Source organism: Felis catus, chromosome B1 (genome assembly GCF_018350175.1).
Source record: "Felis catus isolate Fca126 chromosome B1, F.catus_Fca126_mat1.0, whole genome shotgun sequence".
Classification (NCBI taxonomy): Eukaryota; Metazoa; Chordata; class Mammalia; order Carnivora; family Felidae; genus Felis; species Felis catus.
Genome location: NC_058371.1, coordinates 122,075,319 through 122,098,410, shown reverse-complemented (window position 1 = coordinate 122,098,410; position 23,092 = coordinate 122,075,319). Strand labels below are relative to the sequence as shown.

Genomic DNA, 23,092 nt, shown 5'->3' with positions numbered 1-23,092 from the left:
GACCCATCTCGATTCTATGGTTTTCGCCTCCGTAATTGTAAGAGAAGAGTGTCTGTGTCTTGAGGCACTCGGTTTGTGATAATTTGTTATGGCAGCCCTAGGAAACTAATACAGGCCTTTCATAATTACTGAAGATTGTTATATAGTGCCTGCAGGGATGTTTCCCCTTTCAGAATTAACCTGTGCCCCATTCCATATCAAATCATTTAAGTAAAAGGCATAATACAGTTGACCCTTGAACAACATGGGTTTGAACTGCATGGGTCCATTTATATGTGAATTTTTTTTGATATAGGACAGTACTGTAAATGTATTTTCTCTTATGACTAACATTTTCTTTTCTCTAGCTCACTATATTGTAAGAATATAGTATAAAATACATATATAGAATATGTGTTAATACACTCTTTGTTATCAGTGAGACTTCTAGTCAACGGTAGGTTATTAAGTTTTGGGGCAAAGTTATACATGGATTTTCAACTGTGTGAGGGGGTTGGTGCCCCTAACCCCCATGCTTTTCAAGAGTCAAATGGATTTCATGCTACTAAACCATACTTACTCAGGAATATGAGCCTTTGAAAAATACAACTTAAGACATAGCTTTGCTCTTCTAGACTAGTAGGGGGTTTTCTTTATTTACATACCTTGCTCACAGATCTTATTAAATGGATGACTACAACAGATTACTAAACTAAAGCAACCAAAAGTAAGAGACAGTGAACATCGATACTAAATCCAATGAACTTTCTACCAAATGTGTATATAATTTAAGATGTCAATGGGTGAAAAGAACAGAAACTTAATTTATCCAAACTCAGTGAAGGCTTCCAAAATCTTACTTTAGCTGTGACAAAGAAAAATCACTACTTTGAAAATAACTACTCTACATTTGCTGGTAGAAAACAAAACATCTCCTTATAGTCCCATGTTCCCTTGCCAATATCCTCATAAAAATTTTTAGTTACAGATTTTTGTACTTTCTAAAATTCAAATTCTTAGTGTTGTTCAACACAACCATTCATGCAATTAATATGGATATTTGGCAACTCAGTCCTGTTATCATTAATAACTAAGAATCATACATGATTGTGGACAGATACATATACATACAATTATATATTTTTTTCATACATGCTTATATGTAGAAACATAGTTACATTAGATTGCATATTATATGCTAGTAGACAGATGCACATATAAAGTTAACTTGTTTCACTTTAAGAACAACAAATATTTTATTTAATAAAAGTACATATGGAAGGGAAGGATAACTAAGAGCTGTTTCCTTTTAAATATAAAACAAAATTGAGACTCAACAGCCTTTTAAAATAATGTAGCCTGAAAAATTAAAATTTTCAATTGAAATAATTTACCACCATTATTGAAATTAAGAAACATATTAAAGAGATTCTTAATTCTTTAGTGATTGCTTTAGAGCCACAAAAAGGCATCACAGAGGAGGAACTCCATAGTGCAAAAGAAATAAACTGTTGAGTTTATCAATCTAATAGTTCTTCCTAAAATCACTGTATTCCTTTGAAGTAACTGAGTTATTTTTGAAGTAACTTTGAAGTAACTGAATAAAAAAGCTGCAAATAGGAGATAACCTCCCATTTAGAACGTTTTGGTAGATTTACAGGAGATTTATAAATATCTATCTCCACAAATAAGTAGACAATAAATGAGACACTTGATATAAACATAAAAAAAAACTGAAAGGTTTGAAGGCACATTCTAAAGAATATAATCCAGTAAATAAAAGAGAATGAAGGTTTACCAAAAAAGTAAAATTCTCAAGAAACTGTTATTTGAGGCTTAGAAAACTATTTTAAAAATTAAACATTTAAATTTTATGCAAAAACAAAAAATGCTTTCTTATAAGGGCTTTTTATCATTTAGCTCTAAAGAACGTTTTAAAAATTCACAACAGAAATAAGAGGAAATGAAATTTTCTTCCAATTAGAGTATTCTATGAAGCACCTCATTTTTTCCTAAGTTTTCCTTAAACTAACAAAACAAAACAAAACAAAAAACAACAGATGACATTAGTGTGGTATAGAGTTTACTGTAGATTCACTGCTATTTTCTTTATCCTGCTTTTCTTCTTCATATTGTGAATCTAGTTCATTTCTGCTATTTTCCTCGTCACTAGAATCACTGTCTAATCCACCTTCAACACTGGCAGAATTCTTGTCATGCGAAGAACTTGCACAGGCTTTGTCTGTGGGAACAGCTCCTTTCCGTTGGGGTAAGATAGTAAAAAATGCTTCTTGCCAGTCTCTGGTTTCCAGATATTCCAGAATAATCTCAAACACTGCAACAAAGACAAACTCCATACGTTTCTTAGGTGCATCACAATGTTGCATACTGTATTTTAAATACATTGCTTTTGTGTTAAGAGTATTAAAATGTCCTAATAACTACTTTGTTGGTATCACTTCCTTGCCCCAAGTCTCTCAGGCCTGTTAGCTCTTCTTTAGCATTTCATTAATTCAGTTCATGAACACTCAAAGATTTACCATTATCTTTCATCAATTATAATCAATAGGCAGGAGCCATTTTCATTTCCTTCCTATTCTTCTTAATCCCTTTCACTTCTTTATCCTTATGTACTAACATAAAAACTAAAACAACAACGAGAAACTGTCAGCATTAATCTAAATTTCTTCTGTCTTTCCTACAGTCACTCTGGGGATCACCTTACTTGCTTTTTTGTTCTTGCCTTTTTTAAAAATTTCACGTTAAAGGTAAAGAATATAAATACTGTCTTCAAGGTACTCTTACTTTAATATATTGCTGAAGGTCTTAATTTGCATTACTTTATGGAAAAGTAATTTCTACTATCTATCAAAGGTCTTAGAATAAGTTCATTCCTTGAATCAATAAGGCGTGAATCATTTCTATAATTCCCTAGAGCCTGCTATAGAGAAAGTGTTTAGCACATAAAAAGAGCCCGGTAAGTAGTTGTGTACTAACAAAAATCTCTACTAAACAAAGCTTAAAAAGCAAAACTCCAGGCAACGACTCAGGTCCGAGACTACTATAATGTTATTTACAAAAGGAAAAAAGAAAAAAAAATCAACAATAATAGAATGGTTACATTATTGTATATTCAGATGACAGAATATTACATAGACATGAACAATGATTCAATGACATAGAAAAATATAAATGTGTGGGGGGGGAACACCCCAAATTTATAGCATTTTATGCAACAGAGTAAAAATCCAATTATGTAATAAATATTATATACGCATAGGAAAAGAACTGGAAGGAAATACACCAAAAAGTTAATACTAAGTATCTCTGGGTAGTGAAATTCTAGCTTATTTTTCTTTCTAGTTTTCTACATTTCCATATGAATGCATATTAATTCAGTTCTATAATATGCATGTATTATTTCTATATTCAAACAAATTATAAATGATTACATTTTACAATTTTGTCTCTAGCAAGGTGTATATTTTCTACTCATCCAGAGGTAATGTTATTCTTCACACTGTTTACTCAGGTATATTTTCATAATTCCCTTATAGCTTACCATGATTAATTGCCAAAACTTTTCTACTATTCATCTTCACAAAATTTCCAAGGGGGAGCTGTGCATGATCAATTCCATGATCTGATGCTTGTTTATATGTGAGTCCCTAAAACAAAGATACTATAACTTGGACTAGAACATTAGATTATTATAACTTAAAGTCTACAACAAAATAAGTACTTTTTAGAAAAGACTTTAGTTCAGTGAACATTATTTGATGAAGTGTGTGTGTGTGTGTGTGTGTGTGTGTGTGTGTGTGTGTGTGTTTAGCTTCTAATTTGGAAATGTTCTTTTGACAATAAGTATAATAGGAATGTTTAGGGCATTTGCTTTAACCACTTTACAAATGAGAAAACCAAAGATATTATATTCCCTGCCCATCACAAAGCTCCTCAGTGGCAGAACCATAGGAAGACCTGGCTCATGCTTTCTGACTCAAATAGCTTTTCACTATTCCACACTGCCTTTCTCTCAGTTTAAACTACTCAAATTGAATTCCTAGAGAAGCACCATCACTTTGTGAATGTAAAAGATATAAACATAAAACTTTGTTTCAATTACATAACATTAAGGGGCACAAACGGTGGGGCACCTGGGTGGCTCAGTCGGTTAAGCATCCGACTCTTGATTTCAGCTTACATCATGACCTATAGGTTTGTGAGTTCGAGCCCCAGGTTTGTGGGATTCTCTCTCCTCTCTCTGCCCCTCTGCCACTATGTATCTCTCTCAAAACAAATAAGTAAACTTAAAAAAAGGAAGAGGTACAAATGGTAAAGACAAAGTAAATGAAAACCTGAATGGAAAAAAAATTTTAATTGCCTATAAATTTTATTTTTCCTGTCAATTAAAAAAATGTTGAATATAAATTTTCTCCTCAAAATTAAAATCCTTAAAAGCTTGGTTCTAAACAGAACTCAAGTAGCCAAAAGTACAGGAGAAAGAAGAGCTAAATTTCTTACCCAGTAGTTTGCATATTTTGGGACAAATGAAAGCACCCAAGGTAGGTGTTTTTTAAAACAAAATCATTGTAGTTCAGAGAAACATACAACATCAAAGAAAAAAATATGGTTGTACACAAATAACAAAATAGAATTTTTCCACTAAGAAAAAAATTTAAAAAGCTAAAGATCATTCTGATAAAAACTCCCTGTAATGCTATAGAGCTGCACTGCCCTGCTGTGGGCACAACTGTGACTACTTAAGTTTAATTTGATTAGTTTCTCAATCATTCTACGCACAGGCTCTCTGCTCAACAGCCACATAGCTACCATACTGGACAAGATGATATAAACTATTCCAATGTTGCAGACGGTTCTACCTCAGAGTGATACTATAGAAGAATGATGAATTACTTCATATTATCCTGCTGACAGTATTTCACCTGACACTTGGTGAACATGTCTTTTCTGGAGATGGGCTGAATTTAGCATGCAGCAAAGTAGCTGGCAAAGTACAACATGATGTTTTCTTTTAGAAACTATATTTCTAATTTTTCATCCAAATGAGGGTAAGGAGGTGGTGGAAGAGACAAAAGTACAAATATAAGAGAAAAGAAAACACATCCCATTAAAATTATATATTAAAAAACTTGTATTACCATTCTGGTATACATTTTGGTGTAAATTGTTATAAATTTTACCAGTGGCCTAGAAATTGATCAGGAGCAGCATCTACTATCAATACAACATATTGTTTAAGCATGTGGGTTCTGGAACAATCTGTCTGGTTTCAAATATCTGCTTTATCACCTACTATTGATTTTAGACTTAGTTTCTCTGTGCCTCCAGTTCCTTATCTGTAAAATGTAGAGAATAGCACTGACCTCACTGCATTGTAGGGAGGATTAAACAAACTAGTCATATATGTGAAATGATTTCTTTGCGAAAGATGACTGAAATATACAGTAGGCAGTCAATAATGATCAGTTATCATCAGTACTATTGTTACTATCAAGAATTGGTGTATCAATTTTAAGTATAAGCAAACACAAAAATAAAAACTTAACAGTACCTTATGATGGTTGTGGTCTACTAACCCTCCAATCACATAGGCCTTTGATTCATCTAATTCTTTCAGTACATTAGGTGAGTCTGATGTAAGATAAATTAGGTCTTCTTTCTTTATAAATTCACTATAATGCTCTGGTTTGATGTGGATATCCTTTAAGACGTAAGGATAAAGATATTAATTAATAGGATTTTGTGAAAATGGGCTAAAAGAGATTATTTTCTTTTCCTTAGACAAAGTCACCCAGAAGCATATGAAGTATAAAACAATATTTTACAATGTATTATTGAAAACCTACCACTTCCATTCCTTACCACCTTACATCTCAATTATTTAAGGTGGCTCCTACTGTTCCCTGTCTCTAGCTTCAGATCCCTCTGATTCACTTCCATAAGTGAGTGATGGCAGACTCACTTCCTAAAAACCCTACTTTCTATGTTTTATCTTTACCTATAGGATAAAACTTAAATCCCTTTACTTAGTGATGCTTTCCTGAATATGGCACTAACCTAGCTTTCTCAATTTATTTCTGTTCCAAAAAAACAAATGCATTTTTTTGGTCACATATCTGCTCAACCTGTTCTCCAACCAAAAAAATGCCTTTTCCAATTACTTCCTCTCCATCTGCATGAATCATCAAAAGGAAATGGCTAATAGATTTAATAAATTCCATGCACCTGTTTCTACAAAGATACATAGTAGAAATCTTCTTCACCAAAATTATCAGGTCAGAAGTACAAGACTGAACTACAATTGGCAGTCAAAATTTTGCGAACTACATTCATGGAATAAGGGATGATGCATCACCAAATTCAGATGCAGAATGGCATTTTGAAATTTTTAAAGAAATTATTTTTAAAGAAAAAATGAAGGAGACTTCTCACCTAAAATTTATATCCTGCTAGGTAATAAATAGCCACTTTTCTGGAAAATAGTATTATAAATTTGATCGCTATGCTTAATAAGGGCCCCTAGAGAGACCTCAGTAGAGACCAGTGATCTCCCAAGTCTCTAGAAAACCGATGGTGTATATAATAAACTTAACAAGCCACAAAATAAGTGAAAGTATGCCTATTTCAATTATCTTATTTCTTAGGAAAATAGGCATGAATATAATAAAACTTGGTAAATATATTGTACTTTAAACTTAGGAAAGCTTCTGAAAATGTTTTACACTATAGGCTATTATCAAAATAAATAGTCATTATGGGATCGGTGAGTGTGAGAGGGAAAGTTTTTCACAGTAAAAACTGGTTTTGAGAAAGAAAAAAAAATAGGAATAACCTAGTACCTCTCTGAATAGGGCAAGGTTCCTCAGGGATTGGTACTAAAGCCAATCTATTACTCATCTTTGCAAATGAGAATGGTTTAGTCCAATAGAAAAAACAAATGTGAGCCACATATGTAATTTTAAATCTTCTAGTAGCCACATTAAAAAAAACGAAAATAGGTGAAATTAATTTTAATACATTGCACCTAACATAATATATCCAATATGTTATCGCTTCGAGATATAAATATATATATATATATATATATATATATATATATATATGTATTTTTTAATTTTGAGCAGGTATTTTAATTCTCTTTTTTGTACTGCCTTTTAAATCCAATGTATATTTCACATTTACAGTACATCTCAATTCAGACCAGTCACATTTCAAGAGCTCAATATCCACATGTGGATGGTGGACACCATATGGGATGGCACAGAGTTAGAAGAAACAGAATACAAGTACATTCCCAAATTTTAAAGTTACTTCACTCATAAATAATGTATAGCCAGTTTGCTAGGTAGAGATTGTACAAAGACCTTTAAAATTCTTCCTGCTTTAAAAAATTTGTTTTAAAGTTGGCGGTAAAATAAGTGAGATTTAATGAGAACAGATACGAACAGGCATTTCAGTTTCTTTAGCTTCTCTCATTAGTAACATTAGACTTAGCAACAGTGATATAAAGCTTTTGGAGACTTGTTGACTCCTATATTTGCTGATATTATGTAGAATTTAGGTAAAAATGTAGACCTTTAAGCATAAAAATACTTAAAATTATGTTAATCTATTTTAATTACCTTCCAGTTGACCCATCCTTTGTCATTTTCATCCATGTTCTTTTTCAACTGGCCTCCATGGCTTGTCAAGTAAAACTGATAGATTGGTAGACACAGAAAGAAAGAGCAAATGACTATTGAAGTCCAATATGTTATTTCTCTTCTATACCCATCTTATCATTGATGAAACATAAAATATATTCATTGTAGAAAAAAAATAAGCTCGTGACATGCTTTAAACATATAAGAATAAATGTCTGCTACAAGTGACATGTTTTATGTTTCTCATAACCCACTACTTTAAGTATTCCACCTACATTTTTATCCCATTTTCCAACTGCTATCTTTGGACTCTCCCTTAATGATCACTTTTCTGCAAACTCCCTGTTTCCATGTCAAGTTTTCATTCACTTTCTTTTGCCACCACTGTTTTTTTCATGAGTCCAAAGTCTTCATAATTTCCCTTTGATTCTAAACCCTGACACCTATTTCAAGTTTAACCAAGGGTGAGAAAAGTATAAAATGTAAAAATATAAAAACACGATCACTTGATAGAAAGCAAATATCTAACCAAAAATAGACTAAGAGTTTCTGGTTCTTAACATCAGTGAGCCAGTGTTAATATTTAGGTCACCTGGAATTCAAATCAAGAGTAGATAGGGTAAGAAAAAGACCCTATCTACTCTTAACAGCAGCCAATTAGCCTAAGGAAGTACCTTTCAAAACAATCACTGACTCAAAATCCTTTAGGTAGAAGCAACTTCCCCAACAGGTACCATGGTACACATCAACCCGGACAGTTCCCTCACTTCCTGAGAGGGAAGGAATTGAGAGTGGAGAAACAGGTATGAAAAAAAATATATCCTTTAATGAAGATGTTCAACTACACAGGAATGAGGTCAAAGTGTAGAAAACACCATCACTAAGCATCGTGTGACTAAGACTGACATGTGGAAAAATGTTTAAACTATTTTAGTTTTGTAGAAAATTAAAACATTTTTCAAATAGGCATTTTGTTCTCTAATGAAAAGTATCTGTAAGATTTTTTGAAAAGGCAATTGGGATTATCTATGTCTTTTCCCAAGTAAGTTATAAAGGGAAACTGGAGGGATCCCGGGAAGATGGCAGCGAAAGAGGATGCTGGGCTCACCGCACGTCCTGTTGATCACTTAGATTCCACCTGCACCTGCCTAAATAACCCAGAAAACCGCCAGAAGACTAGCAGAACGGAGTCTCCGGAGCCAAGCGCAGACGAGAGGCCCATGGAAGAGGGTAGGAAGGGCGGAGAGGCGGTGCGCGCTCCACGGACTCGCGGGAGGGAGCCGGGGCGGAGGGGCAGCCTGCTGGCCAAGCAGAGCCCCCAAGTCTGGCTCACAAAATCGGAGGGGCCGGACGGAGTGTGTTCCGACAGCAAGCGGGACTTGACATCTAGAAGGTTATAAGCTAACAGCTCTGCTCAGAGAACGGGAGGGCCGGAGGACAACAGGAGGGAGAGTTGTTGAGCCCCGGACGACAGAGCGCAGCTTGGCGGGAAACAAAGGCTCTAGCCAGCGCCATCTCCCTCGCCCATCCCCCAGCCAAAATCCCAAAGGGAACCAGTTCCTGCCAGGGAACTTGCTTGCACCGCGCAAACACCCAATCCTGTGATTCTGCGGATCCATCTCTCCGGCGGGTCTGACTCCCTCCCGGTGCCGCAGGGCCCCTCCCAAAGCGGATCTCCAAAGGAAAAGCGAGCTGAGCCTGCCCCTCCCGCCCCTGTGCACCTTGCCAATCCACCCCAGCTAATACGCCAGATCCCCAGCCCCACAAGCCTGGCAGTGTGCAAGTAGCCCAGAAAGGCCACGCCACCCCAGAGTGAATCCCGCCCCTAGGAGAGGGGAAGAGAAGGCACACACCAGTCTGACTGTGGCCCTAGTGGTGGGCTGGGGACAGACATCAGGTCTGACTGAGGCCCCGCCCACCAACGCAAGTTATTCAAGACAACACAGGGGAAGTGCCCCGCAGTCCCGCACCACTCCAGGGACTATCCAAAATGACGAAACGGAAGAATTCCCCTCAGAAAAACATCCAGGAAATAACAACAGCTAATGAACTGATCAAAAATGATTTAAACAATATAACAGAAAGTGAATTTAGAATAATATTCATAAAATTAATTGCTGGGCTTGAAAACAGTATAAAGGACAGCAGAGAATCTATTCCTACACAGATCAAGGGACTAAGGAACAGCCAGGAGGAGCTGAAAAATGCTATCAATGAGCTGCAAAATAAAATGGAGACAACCACGGCTCGGATTGAAGAGGCAGAGGAGAGAATAGGTGAACTAGAAGATAAATTATGGAAAAAGAAAAAGCTGAGAAAGAGATAAAAAAATCCAGGAGTATGAGGGGAAAATTAGAGAACTAAGTGATGCACTAAAGAGAAATAATCTATGCATAATTGGTATTCCAGAGGAAGAAGAGAGAGGGAAAGGTGCTGAAGGTGTACTTGAAGAAATCATAGCTGAGAACTGGATCTGGGGAAGGAAAAAGGCATTGAAATCCAAGAGGCACAGAGAACTCCCTTCAGACGTAACTTGAATCGATCTTCTGCATGACATAGTGAAACTGGCAAAATACAAGGATAAAGAGAAAATTCTGAAAGCAGCTAGAGATAAACGTGCTCTAACATATAAAGGGAGACCTATAAGACTCGTGACCGATCTCTCTACTGAAACTTGGCAGGCCAGAAAGGAGATCTTCAATGTGATGAACAGAAAAAAATATGCAGCTGAGAATCCTTTATCCAGCAAGTCTGTCATTCAGAATAGAAAGAGAGATAAAGGTCTTCCCAAACAAACAAAAACTGAAGGAATTTGTCACCACTAAACCAGCCCTACAAGAGATCCTAAGGGGGATCCTGTGAGACAGAGTACCAGAGACATCGCTACAAGCATGAAACCTACCGACATCACAATGACTCTAAACCCTTATCTTTCTATAATAACACTGAATGTAAATGGACTAAATGCTCCAACCAAAAGACATAGGGTATCAGAATGGATACAAAAACAAGAGCCATCTATTTGCTGTCTACAAGAGACTCATTTTAGACCTGAGGACACCTTCAGATTGAGAGTGAGGGGATGGAGAACTATTTATCATGCCCCTGGAAGTCAAAAGAAAACTGGAGTAGACATACTTATATCAGACAAACTAGACTTAAAATTAAAGGCTGTAACAAGAGATGAAGAAGGGCATTATATAATAATCACAGGATCTATCCATCAGGAAGAGCTAACGATTATAAATGTCTATGCGCCGAATACAGGAGCCCCCAAATATATAAAACAATTACTCACAAACATAAGCAACCTTATTGATAAGAAAGTGGTAATTGCAGGGGACTTTAACACTCCACGTACAGAAATGGATAGATCATCTAGACCCAGGTCAATAAAGAAACAAGGGCCCTGAATGATATATTGGATCAGATGGACTTGACAGATATATTTAGAACTCTGCATCCCAAAGCAACAGAATATACTTTCTTCCCGAGTGCACATGGAACATTTTCCAAGATAGATCACATACTGGGTCACAAAACAGCCCTTCATAAGTTTACAAGAATCGAAATCATACCATGCATACTTTCAGACCACAATGCTATGAAGCTTGAAATCAACCACAGGAAAAAATCTGGAAAACCTCCAAAAGCATGGAGGTTAAAGAACACCCTACTAAAGAATGAACGGGTCAACGAGGCAATTAGAGAAGAAATTAAAAAATATATGGAAACAAATGAAAATGAAAATGAAAATACAACAATCCAAACGCTTTGGGATGCAGCAAAGGCAGTCCTTAGAGGAAAATACATTGCAATCCAGGCCTATCTCAAGAAACAAGAAAAATCCCAAATACAAAATCTAACAGTACACCTAAAGGAAATAGAAGCAGAACAGCAAAGACAGCCTAAACACAGCAGAAGAAGAGAAATAATAAAGATCAGAGCAGAAATAAACAATATAGAATCTAAAAAAACTGTAGAGCAGATCAACGAAACCAAGAGTTGTTTTTTTGAAAAAATAAACAAATTTGATAAACCTCTAGCCAGGCTTCTCAAAAAGAAAAGGGAGATGACCCAAATAGATAAAATCATGAATGAAAATGGAATTATTACAACCAATCCCTCAGAAATACAAGTAATTATCAGGGAATACTATGAAAAATTATATGCCAAAAACTGGACAACCTGGAAGAAATGGACAAATTCCTAAACACCCACGCACTCCCAACACTCAAACAGGAAGAAATAGAAAGCTTGAACAGACCCATACCAGCGAAGAAATTGAATCAATCATCAAAAATCTCTCAACAAATAAGAGTCCAGGACCAGATGGCTTCCCAGGGGAGTTCTATCAGACATTTAAAGCAGAGATAATACCTATCTTTCTCAAGCTATTCCAAAAAATAGAAAGGGGAGGAAAACTTCTATACTCATTCTATGAAGCCAGTATTACTTTGATTCCTAAACCAGACAGAGACCCAGCAAAAAAAGAGAACTACTCCCAAAAATAAATAAACATTGAAAAAAAAAATTAAAAAAAAAAAAAAAAAAAGAGAACTACAGGCCAAGATCCCTGATGAATATGGATGCAAAAATTCTCAATAAGATACTAGCAAATCGAATTCAACAGCATATAAAAAGAATTATTCACCATGATCAAGTGGGATTCATTCCTGGGATGCAGGGCTGGTTCAACATTCGCAAATCAATCAACGTGATACATCACATTAATAAAAGAAAAGATAAGAACCATATGATCCTGTCAATCGATGCAGAAAAGGCATTTGACAAAATTCAGCAACGTTTCTTAATAGAAACCCTCAAGAAAGTCGGGATAGAAGGAACATACTTAAAGATCATAAGAGCCATTTATGAAAAGCCCACAGCTAACATCACCCTCAATGGGGAAAAACGGAGAGCTTTTTCTCTGAGATCAGGAACACGACAGGGATGTCCACTCTCACCACTGTTGTTTAACATAGTGTTGGAAGTTCTAGCATCAGCAATCAGACAACAAAAGGAAATCAAAGGCATCAAAATTGGCATAGATGAAGTTAAGCTTTCACTTTTTGCAGATGACATAATATTATACATGGACAACCCGACAGACTCCACCAAAAGTCTGCTAGAACTGATACATGAATTTAGCAAAGTTGCAGGATCAATGTACAGAAATCATGTACAGAAATCAGTTGCATTCTTTTACACTAATAATGAAGCAACAAAAAGACAAAGAAACTGATCCCATTCACAATTGCACCAAGAAGCATAAAATACCTAGGAATAAATCTAACCAAAGATGTAAAAGATCTGTATGCTGAAAACTATAGAAAGCTTATGAAGGAAATTGAAGATATAAAGAAATGGAAAAACATTCTGTGCTCATGGATTGGAAGAATAAATATTGTCAAAAGTCAATACTACCCAAAGCTATCTACACATTCAATGCAATCCCAATCAAAATTGCACCAGCATTCTTCTCGAAACTAGAACAAGCAATCCTAAAATTCATATGGAACCACAAAAGGCCCCGAATAGCCAAAGTAATTTTGAAGAAGACCAAAGCAGGAGGCATCACAATCCCAGACTTTAGCCTCTACTACAAAGCTGTCATCATCAAGACAGCATGGTATTGGCACAAAAACAGACACATAAACAAATGGAATAGAATAGAAACCCCAGAATTAGTCCCACAAACATATGGCCAAGTAATCTTTGACAAAGCAGGAAAGAACATCCAATGGAAAAAGACAGTCTCTTTAACAAATGGTGCTGGGAGAACTGGACAGCAACATGCAGAAGATTGAAACTAGACCACTTTCTCACACCATTCACAAAAATAGACTCAAAATGGATAAAGGACCTGAATGTGAGACAGGAAACCATCAAAACCCTAGAGGAGAAAGCAGGAAAAGACCTCTCTGACCTCAGCCATAGCAATTTCTTACTTGACACATCCCCAAAGGCAAGGCAATTAAAAGCAAAAATGAACTACTGGGACCTTATGAAGATAAAAAGCTTCTGCACAGCAAAGGAAACAACCAACAAAACTAAAAGGCAACCAACGGAATGGGAAAAGATATTTGCAAATGACATATCGGACAAAGGGCTAGTATCCAAAATCTATAAAGAGCTCACCAAACTCCACACCTGAAAAACAAATAACCCAGTGGAGAAATGGGTAGAAAACATGAATAGACACTTCTGAATAGAAGACACCCGGATGGCCAACAGGCACATGAAAAGATGCTCAACGTCGCTCCTCATCAGGGAAATACAAATCAAAACCACACTCAGATATCACCTCACGCCAGTCAGAGGGGCCAAAATGAACAAATCAGGAGACTATAGATGCTGGAGAGGATGTGGAGAAACGGGAACCCTCTTGCACTGTTGGTGGGAATGCAAATTGGTGCAGCCACTCTGGAAAACAGTGTGGAGGTTCCTCAAAAAATTAAAAATAGATCTACCTTATGACCCAGCAATAGCACTGCTAGGAATTTACCCAAGGGATACAGGAGTGCTGATGCATAGGGGCACTTGTACCCCAATGTTTACAGCAGCACTCTCAACAATAGCCAAATTATGGAAAGAGCCTAAATGTCCATCAACTGATGAATGGATAAAGAAATTGTGGTTTATATACACAATGGAGTACTACGTGGCAATGAGAAAGAATGAAATATGGCCCTTTGTAGCAACATGGATGGAACTGGAGAGTGTGATGCTAAGTGAAATAAGCCATACAGTGAAAGACAGATACCATATGTTTTCACTCTTATGTGGATCCTGAGAAACTTAACAGAAACCCATGGGGGAGGGGAAGGAAAAAAATTAAAAAAAAGAGGTTAGAATGGGAGAGAGCCAAAGCATAAGAGACCCTTAAAAACTGAGAACAAACTGAGGGTTGATGGGGGGTGGGAGGGAGGGAAGGGTGGGCGATGGGTACTGAGGAGGGCACCTTTTGGGATGAGCACTGGGTGTTGTATGGAAACCAAATTTGACAATAAACTTCATATATTAAAAAAAAAAAAAAAAAGGAAACTGGAATCTGTTTTAAATTCTTCAAACATACCTGCACAGGATGCAGTGCTCGTCGATTTTCTGCATAACACCGTTGAATCTGCTTATGAAGTTTCTTAATGTCCTATAAAAAAGTGCCATTTTTAAAGCAGCATTTTGAAAATCATCTATGGTCACGCCACAATCTTAGTGGAATAGAATAAGCCGAAGAGATGACTCGAAAGGTACGTTTTTTTCTCTTGAAATACAGGTCCTTTCTGATCTTTTCTATTCAACTTCTGTACATACTAACAAAATAATTAATATGAAGTAAATACCCTATAAGAGACCAATAATTTCAATTATGTATCCACTTAAAATGCTAATTCATGATGACATTTACTCTTCTTAAGAGACAACAAAATGAAAAAAAAACTGGTAGAGCAATACTACTGCTATTTGCATAACTTACTAATGGTTTGGAAAGTAAGTAAAGCATTCACTAGCATTGTTCAGACAACCAGTTTTCTCAAACTACTATATAAGAAGTTAATTCTATTTACCAATCACATTTCTTACTTTCTTCTTCTGATTACAACAAGTAACAAAAACACTCCTGGATCTATGATTTATATGCAGTTAGTGAGTCTTGTAATCTAATGATGGTATCTCTGTTCTATACATATAAATGAGAATAATTTTATTAGCTTAGTTTAATTTAGGGAGGCACGATCATGAAAAATTTTATTTAAGATGCATCTTAACGGGTGCCTGGGTAGCTCAGTCAGTTAAGCATCCAGCTCTTGATTTCAGCTCAGGTCATGATCTTGCAGTTGAGGGACTGGGCCCCATGTCAGGCTCTAAGCTGATGGTGCAAAGCCTGCTTGGGATTCTCTCTCTCTCTTCCCTCCTCTGCTCACGCTCTCTCTCTCTCTCTCTCTCTCTCTCTCTCAAAATAAAGTTAAAAAAAAAAGAAAAAAATTTAAAAAGAAAAAAGATGCATTTTAATATATAAATTTATAGCCAAGTGATATACCTATTAAAGCAAGAATTATTCAGCCTACTTTACCTACAAGTTTTTCTGACAATGATTCGTGATACCTTTAATACCATCAAGCTGTCAAAACTGCAGTCAATGATAAGGCGGAGTGCGCTGTGAACAACATCTCTTCGAATACGTTTTCTGTCGTTTCCATCTGAGTTCGATTCCAGTTGACATTGTCGCTCTAATTGTTTTCTCTTGCGTTTTTCCTTCCGTTTTTGTCTAAAATTAGGAATTGAAACTTTGTTATTATTCGTATATTCAGACATTTACAAGACTCTTCTAACTAACAAAGAAACAACTATTTTTTTAAATTAGCAGGTTGAACCACATGAAACAGCCATTTCTGTGGATCAAATATCAGCAATTTTACATAGTCCATCTAAAAGCTTTAGATAGAAAATGAATTTGCGAAGACAATGTAATATTTTCTACACAAACTCTTACTACTAATAATTCACTTATTATTGTGACTTCTTTGTAAGACTTTATAAAATACTGAATTTTAGGCCTATAATGAATTTTTACTTTTATCATTCTTCTCCTACATAATTTTCAAGGAACATTAATATAGAGAAAAAAGCAAAGTAAAATTGTTAAAAAAAAACTTACAAAGCCTTTTCTATAATCTATATCAACTATAGTTTATTCCCTCTCAATAAATTTTGGCATTCTACAATAACAGCTTCAGTTGAACTGCTCTTACCAAAACCTACAATGGCTTTTCTAGCAAAATCAATGTTAGGCCCAAATTTGATCTTTCTGAGGTGGCTATTTTTGTTCTATATCTAGGACATGGATGCTAACTATATCCCTCATCTAAGTCAGTTATTTCAGAAACTGTGCTGCTACTCACAATAGGTTCTGGGTGAGAAAAATTATAGTGTAAATCCATCAAGACTGAAACACATACAGTTTTAACAGCCAGTGGCCAGTGCTGGCTAACAACATGCACAGCCCCAATGTTAATTAACACAATTACTTTTGATGTGTCACAGGACTGTGCAAAGTCCAACATTCCTGAATGGGGTTGCATATATGCATTTTGAAACATACTTGCGGAGTTCTCGTTGCTCTTCCCATTGTTTCTGTTTAATTAGCTTCTTCATTTGTCGTTTAGATATTGCTTCAAATCCTTCACCTAATCCTGGCTTCTGGCTCTTCTCTTGTTCTTCACTTAAGCTTTGCTTTCTTTCAACATTAGAAGACTCAATAAATGCTGGCAATGTTTCAGAGGACATTATGTGATGCCTCTGAAAAAACTGAAAAGCAACTTTTGACATGAATAGGTGATTTACACACACACACAAAGTAAAAAAAAAAAAATGACCAATAGATGTGATTAAAATTAAGTCATATCAATAATGAATAAAAATACAAATTTAGACAATTGAATGTCATTTACTGGCAAAGATCATTTGATGAAATGGGGTGTTTGCATTTACTATTTGTGGTCACAGCACAATTTTTCCAGAAGGTACACAGATCTGACTTTAAAATGCCATGATACCCTTTGACCTGGTAATTTATTTCCTTAGAATAAATCTCTGTAAATAGATCAGAAATATACACAAAATTAATGCAAAAGGGTATGTGTACTGCAATGTAATTTTTAACAATGAAATACTAGAAATTACTTCAATGTTAGCAAAAGGTGGTTGTAAATAAATTACAGTTCATCTATAACATGGGCTGGGAATACTAAGCATGTTTCCCAAAATTATTTAGTGATAAAAGGAAATGGCTAAGTAAAAAAATAGAAACAATATGTACATTATGTCCAACTTTGTTTTAAAGAGAATACACACACACAAACATGTTTAATTCTTACCAATGGTTTTTTGCATTTTCTGTATTTTATATAATGAAAATATATTGTTTTATAAAAGAAAAAATGTTTTTAAAAAAGAGATTGGAAGCACTTCTTTTAGTTGTCATTAATGCTACAGTGCAAGGGACATGTTACTTTCATTATCTGGGCGTACACTCACATGATTTTTGACAAAAGACATGCTATAGATTTATATACTTTGGACAGTGCAGAAAACAAATTTGGTTGCCTCTCAGTATATTTCATTGTAAATATGTAATTATAGATATCCATATTAGTTATGGCTAAAAAACAACATGTAAGATGATCCTATAATCAGTCATGGAATACTTAGAACCATCTCAAACATTTTTAATTGGATTAACAACCCACATCTTTATATCTATGTCTAGAAATGAACTTACCTTCAGATTAGGAAAGGGCTAAAAGTACTGAGATTTCTTTTCTTTAATACATTACGAACACCACAGCTTAAAAATTTATTTACTTGTCCCTACCAAAGACTAAGCATGAAGCTTGCAAATGTTCTCTTGGCCTTAAAGAAAATTCTATGATTATTCCTTCTTAAAGAGACAGCTAACAAGTCTGTGCAGAAAAGCTAGTATGTAACAGAAAAATCCTGACAATTCAGAAAATGGAAAGAACTAAACCTTTGCAGAACATAATATGAACAGTAGTTTTATTATATGGTTCTTGCTTTCTTTAAAAGTACAATGTTGTAACAGGATACCTGGGGATAATTAAACAAACACAAAGTTTACCAACTTTTGACTGAAAGATGAATTTTAAGATGTGTGCTTTAGGGGCTACAGCAAAAGCTCTAACCTTTTGCTAGGTCACAAATTACTAAAGGTAAAGAATCATCTGGTAATCCAAGTGAGAGTTCACAAGTTTTCCTTATACCACAAACCAAACAGTATCCTTAGTTTGGGGGAAGTATCTCCTAGAAATGACAACCCAAATTTGATTTTACCCTGGAAACTTCCTATGGGCATGGATGATGTCTGCTTTTACCTAACATTACATTGCCACATTAATTACATTACTAACACAGTGCCTGGCACTTAGATGCTTATTATAAATTTTTGGAATAAATAAATGAGTGACTATATCACAAAGGATTTTAAAAATGAATGAAAGTGGTTATGATGAACATTTATTAAATACTGTGCTAAGTAAAGAATGTATTATCTCATTTAATCCTTAAAACAAACCAGTGAAGTAGATAGTATCATGCCTACTTTGCAAAGAAACAATTACAAATTACAAAGAAAGAATGCCCCAAATTACAAAACTACTAAATAATTCCCAAGAAATAAGGCACCTAGAACAAATCTAGGACAAAGCATGTTCTCAAAATACTTGCTGAATGAATAGACAACGAATAGACAAATGAAATGATGGAGCTAAGATTCAAACCCACATCCAACTCCACTTTCCCAGAAATCCAAAATCTTATTTAGAAAATGAGGGTTTCCAAGGAGTGTAAAAGAGCTGTGTTGTTTCAACCCTGCTGTGGGAGGGCTCTGAGAACACTGTGTCACTGAAAGAAGACAAAAAATAGCTCTAGTTCTATTCCTATGCCACTGAATATAAAAATGGGACAGACTTCCTAGAGATAGTTGCCAGAAGTTCATGTTTTAAGATACCCCGTCTCTCAATCTTGAAATACATGACAATATTAGATAAAATATAAAAAGGGGAGACAAAAAAGGTATAGCCTCTCTCAAAACCAAAAACAAGAACTAGAACAGATATTGTTCCTGCTGGGTCTGCTGTGTAAAGGCAACTGGGAGTTTTCCTAGCTTTAAAGAAGATGGGAGAAAGACAGGAGCTAGTTGAAGATGAACCCTTAAACTAGTGTCGGGGATAGGGTTCCTCTTTCCACGAAAAAGTCTGAAAACAGGTGAAATTTAGGCTAATAATGGTTTATACCACACTGAATACTTGGGGGAAATCTGACGCAAGTAGACACGGCTTCTTGGCTACAACAAGGGCCAAACCATGCGATGACATATAAACTCAGAACCCTACAGGATTAGGGGGTGCCTGGGTGGCTCAGTTGGTTAAGCATCTGACTTTGGTTCAGGTTATGATCTCACGGCTCATGAGTTCGAGCCCGCATCAGGCTCCACACTGATAGTGTGGAGCCTGCTTGGGATTCTCTCTCCCCTTCTCTCTCTGCCCCTTCCCAGTGCACACTTAATCTCTCTCTCTCAAAATCAATAAAAAAAAAAACAAAAAAAAACAGAACACTACAGGATCGGAATTCTAACCCACCTATGTAAGCTGTGCTGTGGAACGAAGCACTGAACAGGGCCATGGGTAGAAGCAACCACAGAATCACCAGTAGATAGAGAGATGCTTGGGAGAGAAGTGGTAATTCCATTCAAGAGAACTATGCAAAGTTAGAAAAGGAGAGAAATGATGCAGGAAAAAAAACAATAAAATCAACAATCAGGAGACAAATTCACTCTTCACAAATTGAAAATAATAGCACAATGTGAAAATGACTTTAAAATAAGTCTGGTTGGAATCTTTCAGAGGTCAGATGAATAAGAATCATAAAAAACAATACAGGAAATTGGGACACAAAAGCAGGCATAAAAAAATCAAAACCAAAATCCATGAAAAAGAACCTATCTGGAAACTAGGAAATGAAGATATAAAAATTTCAACAGATGAGATAAACTCCAGATTACCTGGAATCCAAGAGGTAATGGATGAATTAGAAGACATCATGACAATCTCAGAATTCAGAGAACTAGAATGACAAAATATGTCAGAACAGTTAAGACTTGAATAACAGGATGAGAGAAATACAAGCAAAAAGTTAACTGAAAATAAATGTATAACCTTGAGTGCGTTCATTAAAGAGTGTTTTTAAAAAGCTGTAAAATAAGCATTCAGCTTAAGAAACAGGAGACAGGGGAAACTCAGTAAGCTCAAAAAAAATTAGAAGAAAATTTTAGAATATTGTGATTCCCAGAATCATTTTTACTTCCTTTCCATACATAGTGCATTAAATAAAAGCCAGCAATGCATATATGCAAAACAATACATGGTAGAGAAAATGTAAGCTAGACCTGCCCAGTAAGCTAAACCTGTAAACCAATTAAAATCCACAGGAGACAAATTGCTTTCTTCATGAAACAATGATTAATATGACAAAGGAGGGGGCACATGGGTGGCTCAGTTGGTTAAGCATCTAACTTCAGCTCAGGTCATGATCTCGCAGTTCATGAGTTCGAGCCCCGCATCAGGCTCTGTGCTGACAGCTCAGAGCCTGGAGCCTGCTTCAGATTCTGTGTGTCCTTCTCTCTCTCTGCCCCTCCCCCACTCACACTCCATGTCTCTCTCTCTCTCACGCACGTGCGCGCTCTCAAAAATAAGTAAACATTAACATTTAAAAAAAATATTCCAAAGGAGAACATTTCTGTTCATAGTGGCATTGTGTTTTGTGCTAGTTCTTTATTCTGTTAAAAAGCTGCAAGTGTTGATTGGCTCTATAATGTGAAAATTTTTAAAAAGCAATATATAGATAGCAATGTTTTACAGCTCGCACGTACACCAGGGGGAGCTTTTGCCCTTTCTATCTAAGAAGTCTAAGTTAATTTTAACTTGGCCTATCATTGCATACTAATGTTTTTAAACAGGCTATCATATGCAAAGAAAGATCAGGAACTGGTCGACTTTATCATCATTATTTTTAAAGCTATTCGCAATTAAGAAAATGCACTGCAGCAAGTGAATTTTTTTAAGCTTTGATAAGCTACATATAGAGAGGCACAAAATAAAAAAGTAATGATGCTAGCTTAAGGTCCAATATATTACTGCTTACATCACACTTTACATACAAAGATGTGTACTAACTCCCACTTCCCATACAATAAGCATTTCACTATGTACTAGCTTGTTCAGGTTAGCTGATAAAATATGGCATTTTACTACATATATCCGCTTTTTAAAGTTTTTTTGCTCGTTTAGAAGCCTCACACCAGTTTTGTGTTCTTCCCTCCAGAGAAGTGACACTCACAGCATATTTTCGTTTATTCAACCACGTTCAACAAATATGTAAGAACAATATATTGTAGCCATTATAGAAATATTTGTATGAACGTTAGTTTAACACATAAGTTGTAAAAGGTTGGTTCATTTAGTCACAGAAATAGGTTACCAGGTGATCTGATAAAACTAAGAACTGGATAAAGATGACTAAGCCCATTTGGTGTGAAACAAAGAAGAAAAAAAAAAAGAAAGAAAGAAAGAAAGAAAGAAAGAAAGAAAGAAAGAAAGAAAAAGAAAAACGTCTCAATCTTCCTTGTATTTCCACTTCTTAGCACGGCTTCCAGCAGGGAACACAGATATCACACATCAGTGAATTGCCAAAATAAAAAATAAAAATAAAACATAAAAACCCCCACCAACTTTCATGGATTGGGCTAAATAAAGTCTTCATAATTTAGGACACTGCCTCCCTTCCTGAAAGATACAAACGAATGTTGGAAGAACTGCAAAATGAAATTAAATGACCTGACAGTGACAGGGAAAGAAAGAATACCCTTTTTAAAATGCGCCAGCCTGATGGGCAGTATCGAAAGCGCTTGGTTCAGCTCTCAGGCCCCTTGGGAGGATTTGGCTGGGATAGGGAGTGGGGAAGAAGTTACAAAACAACCCAAACAAAAAGTGAGAAAGTCATATGATGCTATCCTCTTTATATCTCCAGAAAAATTCCCGCATTTTAACACTGAAAATATTTCACTGAAATCAAGTTAACAGTCTTCTTAAAAACCATCCTCGGCCCACCACCATGGGCTTAAGAGCACTTGCAGCAACTCTGTCCTGGGCTCTACATTTCAGAGCGCTCAGCCACGTCAGCCCCTCGCTGGAGAAATGAGGTAAGGCCGATTTAAACAGGTAAAGCGACGGCTCACGGTCTCTAGCCACCAAGTGGCAGAAGCACAACTCGTTTTCCAGCCCTTCAGAATCCAGATTTCCCTCTCCCTTCATTCTTTGGGGGCTCACACTCTTCCCGTACTAAGGACCGGATCCCGACCCCCAAACAAACCTCTGCCGTAGGCGGCCCCACTGGGGGTGGGCAGAACCTCACCCCACTCTCCCTCTCTAGACCACCCGCCTGCGGCCGCACTCGAGGAGGGATTAAACTGCAGCCAGCGAATCAGGGAGCTGCTTGGCGCCGGGGACGCGCTCTATCTGACATCACTTCCTTCGGGAATTGGGTCCAGGCGCGGCTTCCACGGCCCCACTCCCCTCTCCGCCGGAAGCCCTGATGCTAGTCGAGGATGGCACTTACCAGAGCTCCTTTTGCGCCCAAAGGAGACCAGAGGGGAGGCAAGGGCCAGCTGCAGTACCAGGAGACTTACCGAGCTCAGGAGTTGTCAGGAAACCGGGAACACCAACACAAACCCTTCTCTTAATGATCTTGATACAGCTCGCGAGTCTTCCCCGGGAAACTTCAACTCCCAGAGGCAGGGACGGTCGCTACGCGTAGGAGGCTGCGCGCTTACGTTTTAGCGTCATCGAACTGCGCCAATTTTGGACCCGCAGTGG

The 23,092-nt window shown here is 36.5% G+C and overlaps 1 protein-coding gene across 7 annotated transcripts; it reads right to left on the bottom strand.

Moving 5' to 3' along the window:
* Positions 1 to 601: 601 nt before the first annotated feature.
* Positions 602 to 23,062, bottom strand: TRMT10A (tRNA methyltransferase 10A). Of its 7 annotated transcripts, none has more exons than XM_019829175.3 (9): positions 22,906 to 23,030; positions 20,224 to 20,285; positions 16,747 to 16,952; positions 15,750 to 15,912; positions 14,722 to 14,793; positions 7,623 to 7,697; positions 5,552 to 5,701; positions 3,542 to 3,647; positions 602 to 2,314 (listed from the first exon to the last, which is right to left on the bottom strand). In XM_019829175.3, the coding sequence occupies exons 3-9, from the start codon at positions 16,929 to 16,931 to the stop codon at positions 2,046 to 2,048; spliced, it is 1,020 nt and encodes a 339-aa protein (XP_019684734.1). In that variant the 5' UTR covers positions 16,932 to 16,952; positions 20,224 to 20,285; positions 22,906 to 23,030; the 3' UTR covers positions 602 to 2,045. The 7 variants fall into 7 exon arrangements, with proteins under 7 accessions (XP_019684734.1, XP_019684732.1, XP_006931009.1 ...); XM_019829173.3 differs by lacking the exon at positions 22,906 to 23,030 and adding an exon at positions 22,590 to 22,775; XM_006930947.5 differs by lacking the exon at positions 20,224 to 20,285 and having other exon boundaries at positions 22,906 to 23,062.
* Between the last annotated feature and the right edge of the window lie 30 nt (positions 23,063 to 23,092).

Excerpts from the sequence above, each read along its gene's own strand:
- TRMT10A (XM_045056055.1), bottom strand. The coding sequence starts at position 16,973 with ATGTCAAAAGTTGCTTTTCAGTTTTTTCAGAGGCATCACATAATGTCC. Across the intron at positions 15,913-16,746 it reads GAGCAACGAGAACTCCGCAA|ACAAAAACGGAAGGAAAAAC; the intron begins GTATGTTTCAAA and ends TCCTAATTTTAG. Across the intron at positions 14,794-15,749 it reads ACAGCTTGATGGTATTAAAG|GACATTAAGAAACTTCATAA; the intron begins GTATCACGAATC and ends ACTTTTTTATAG.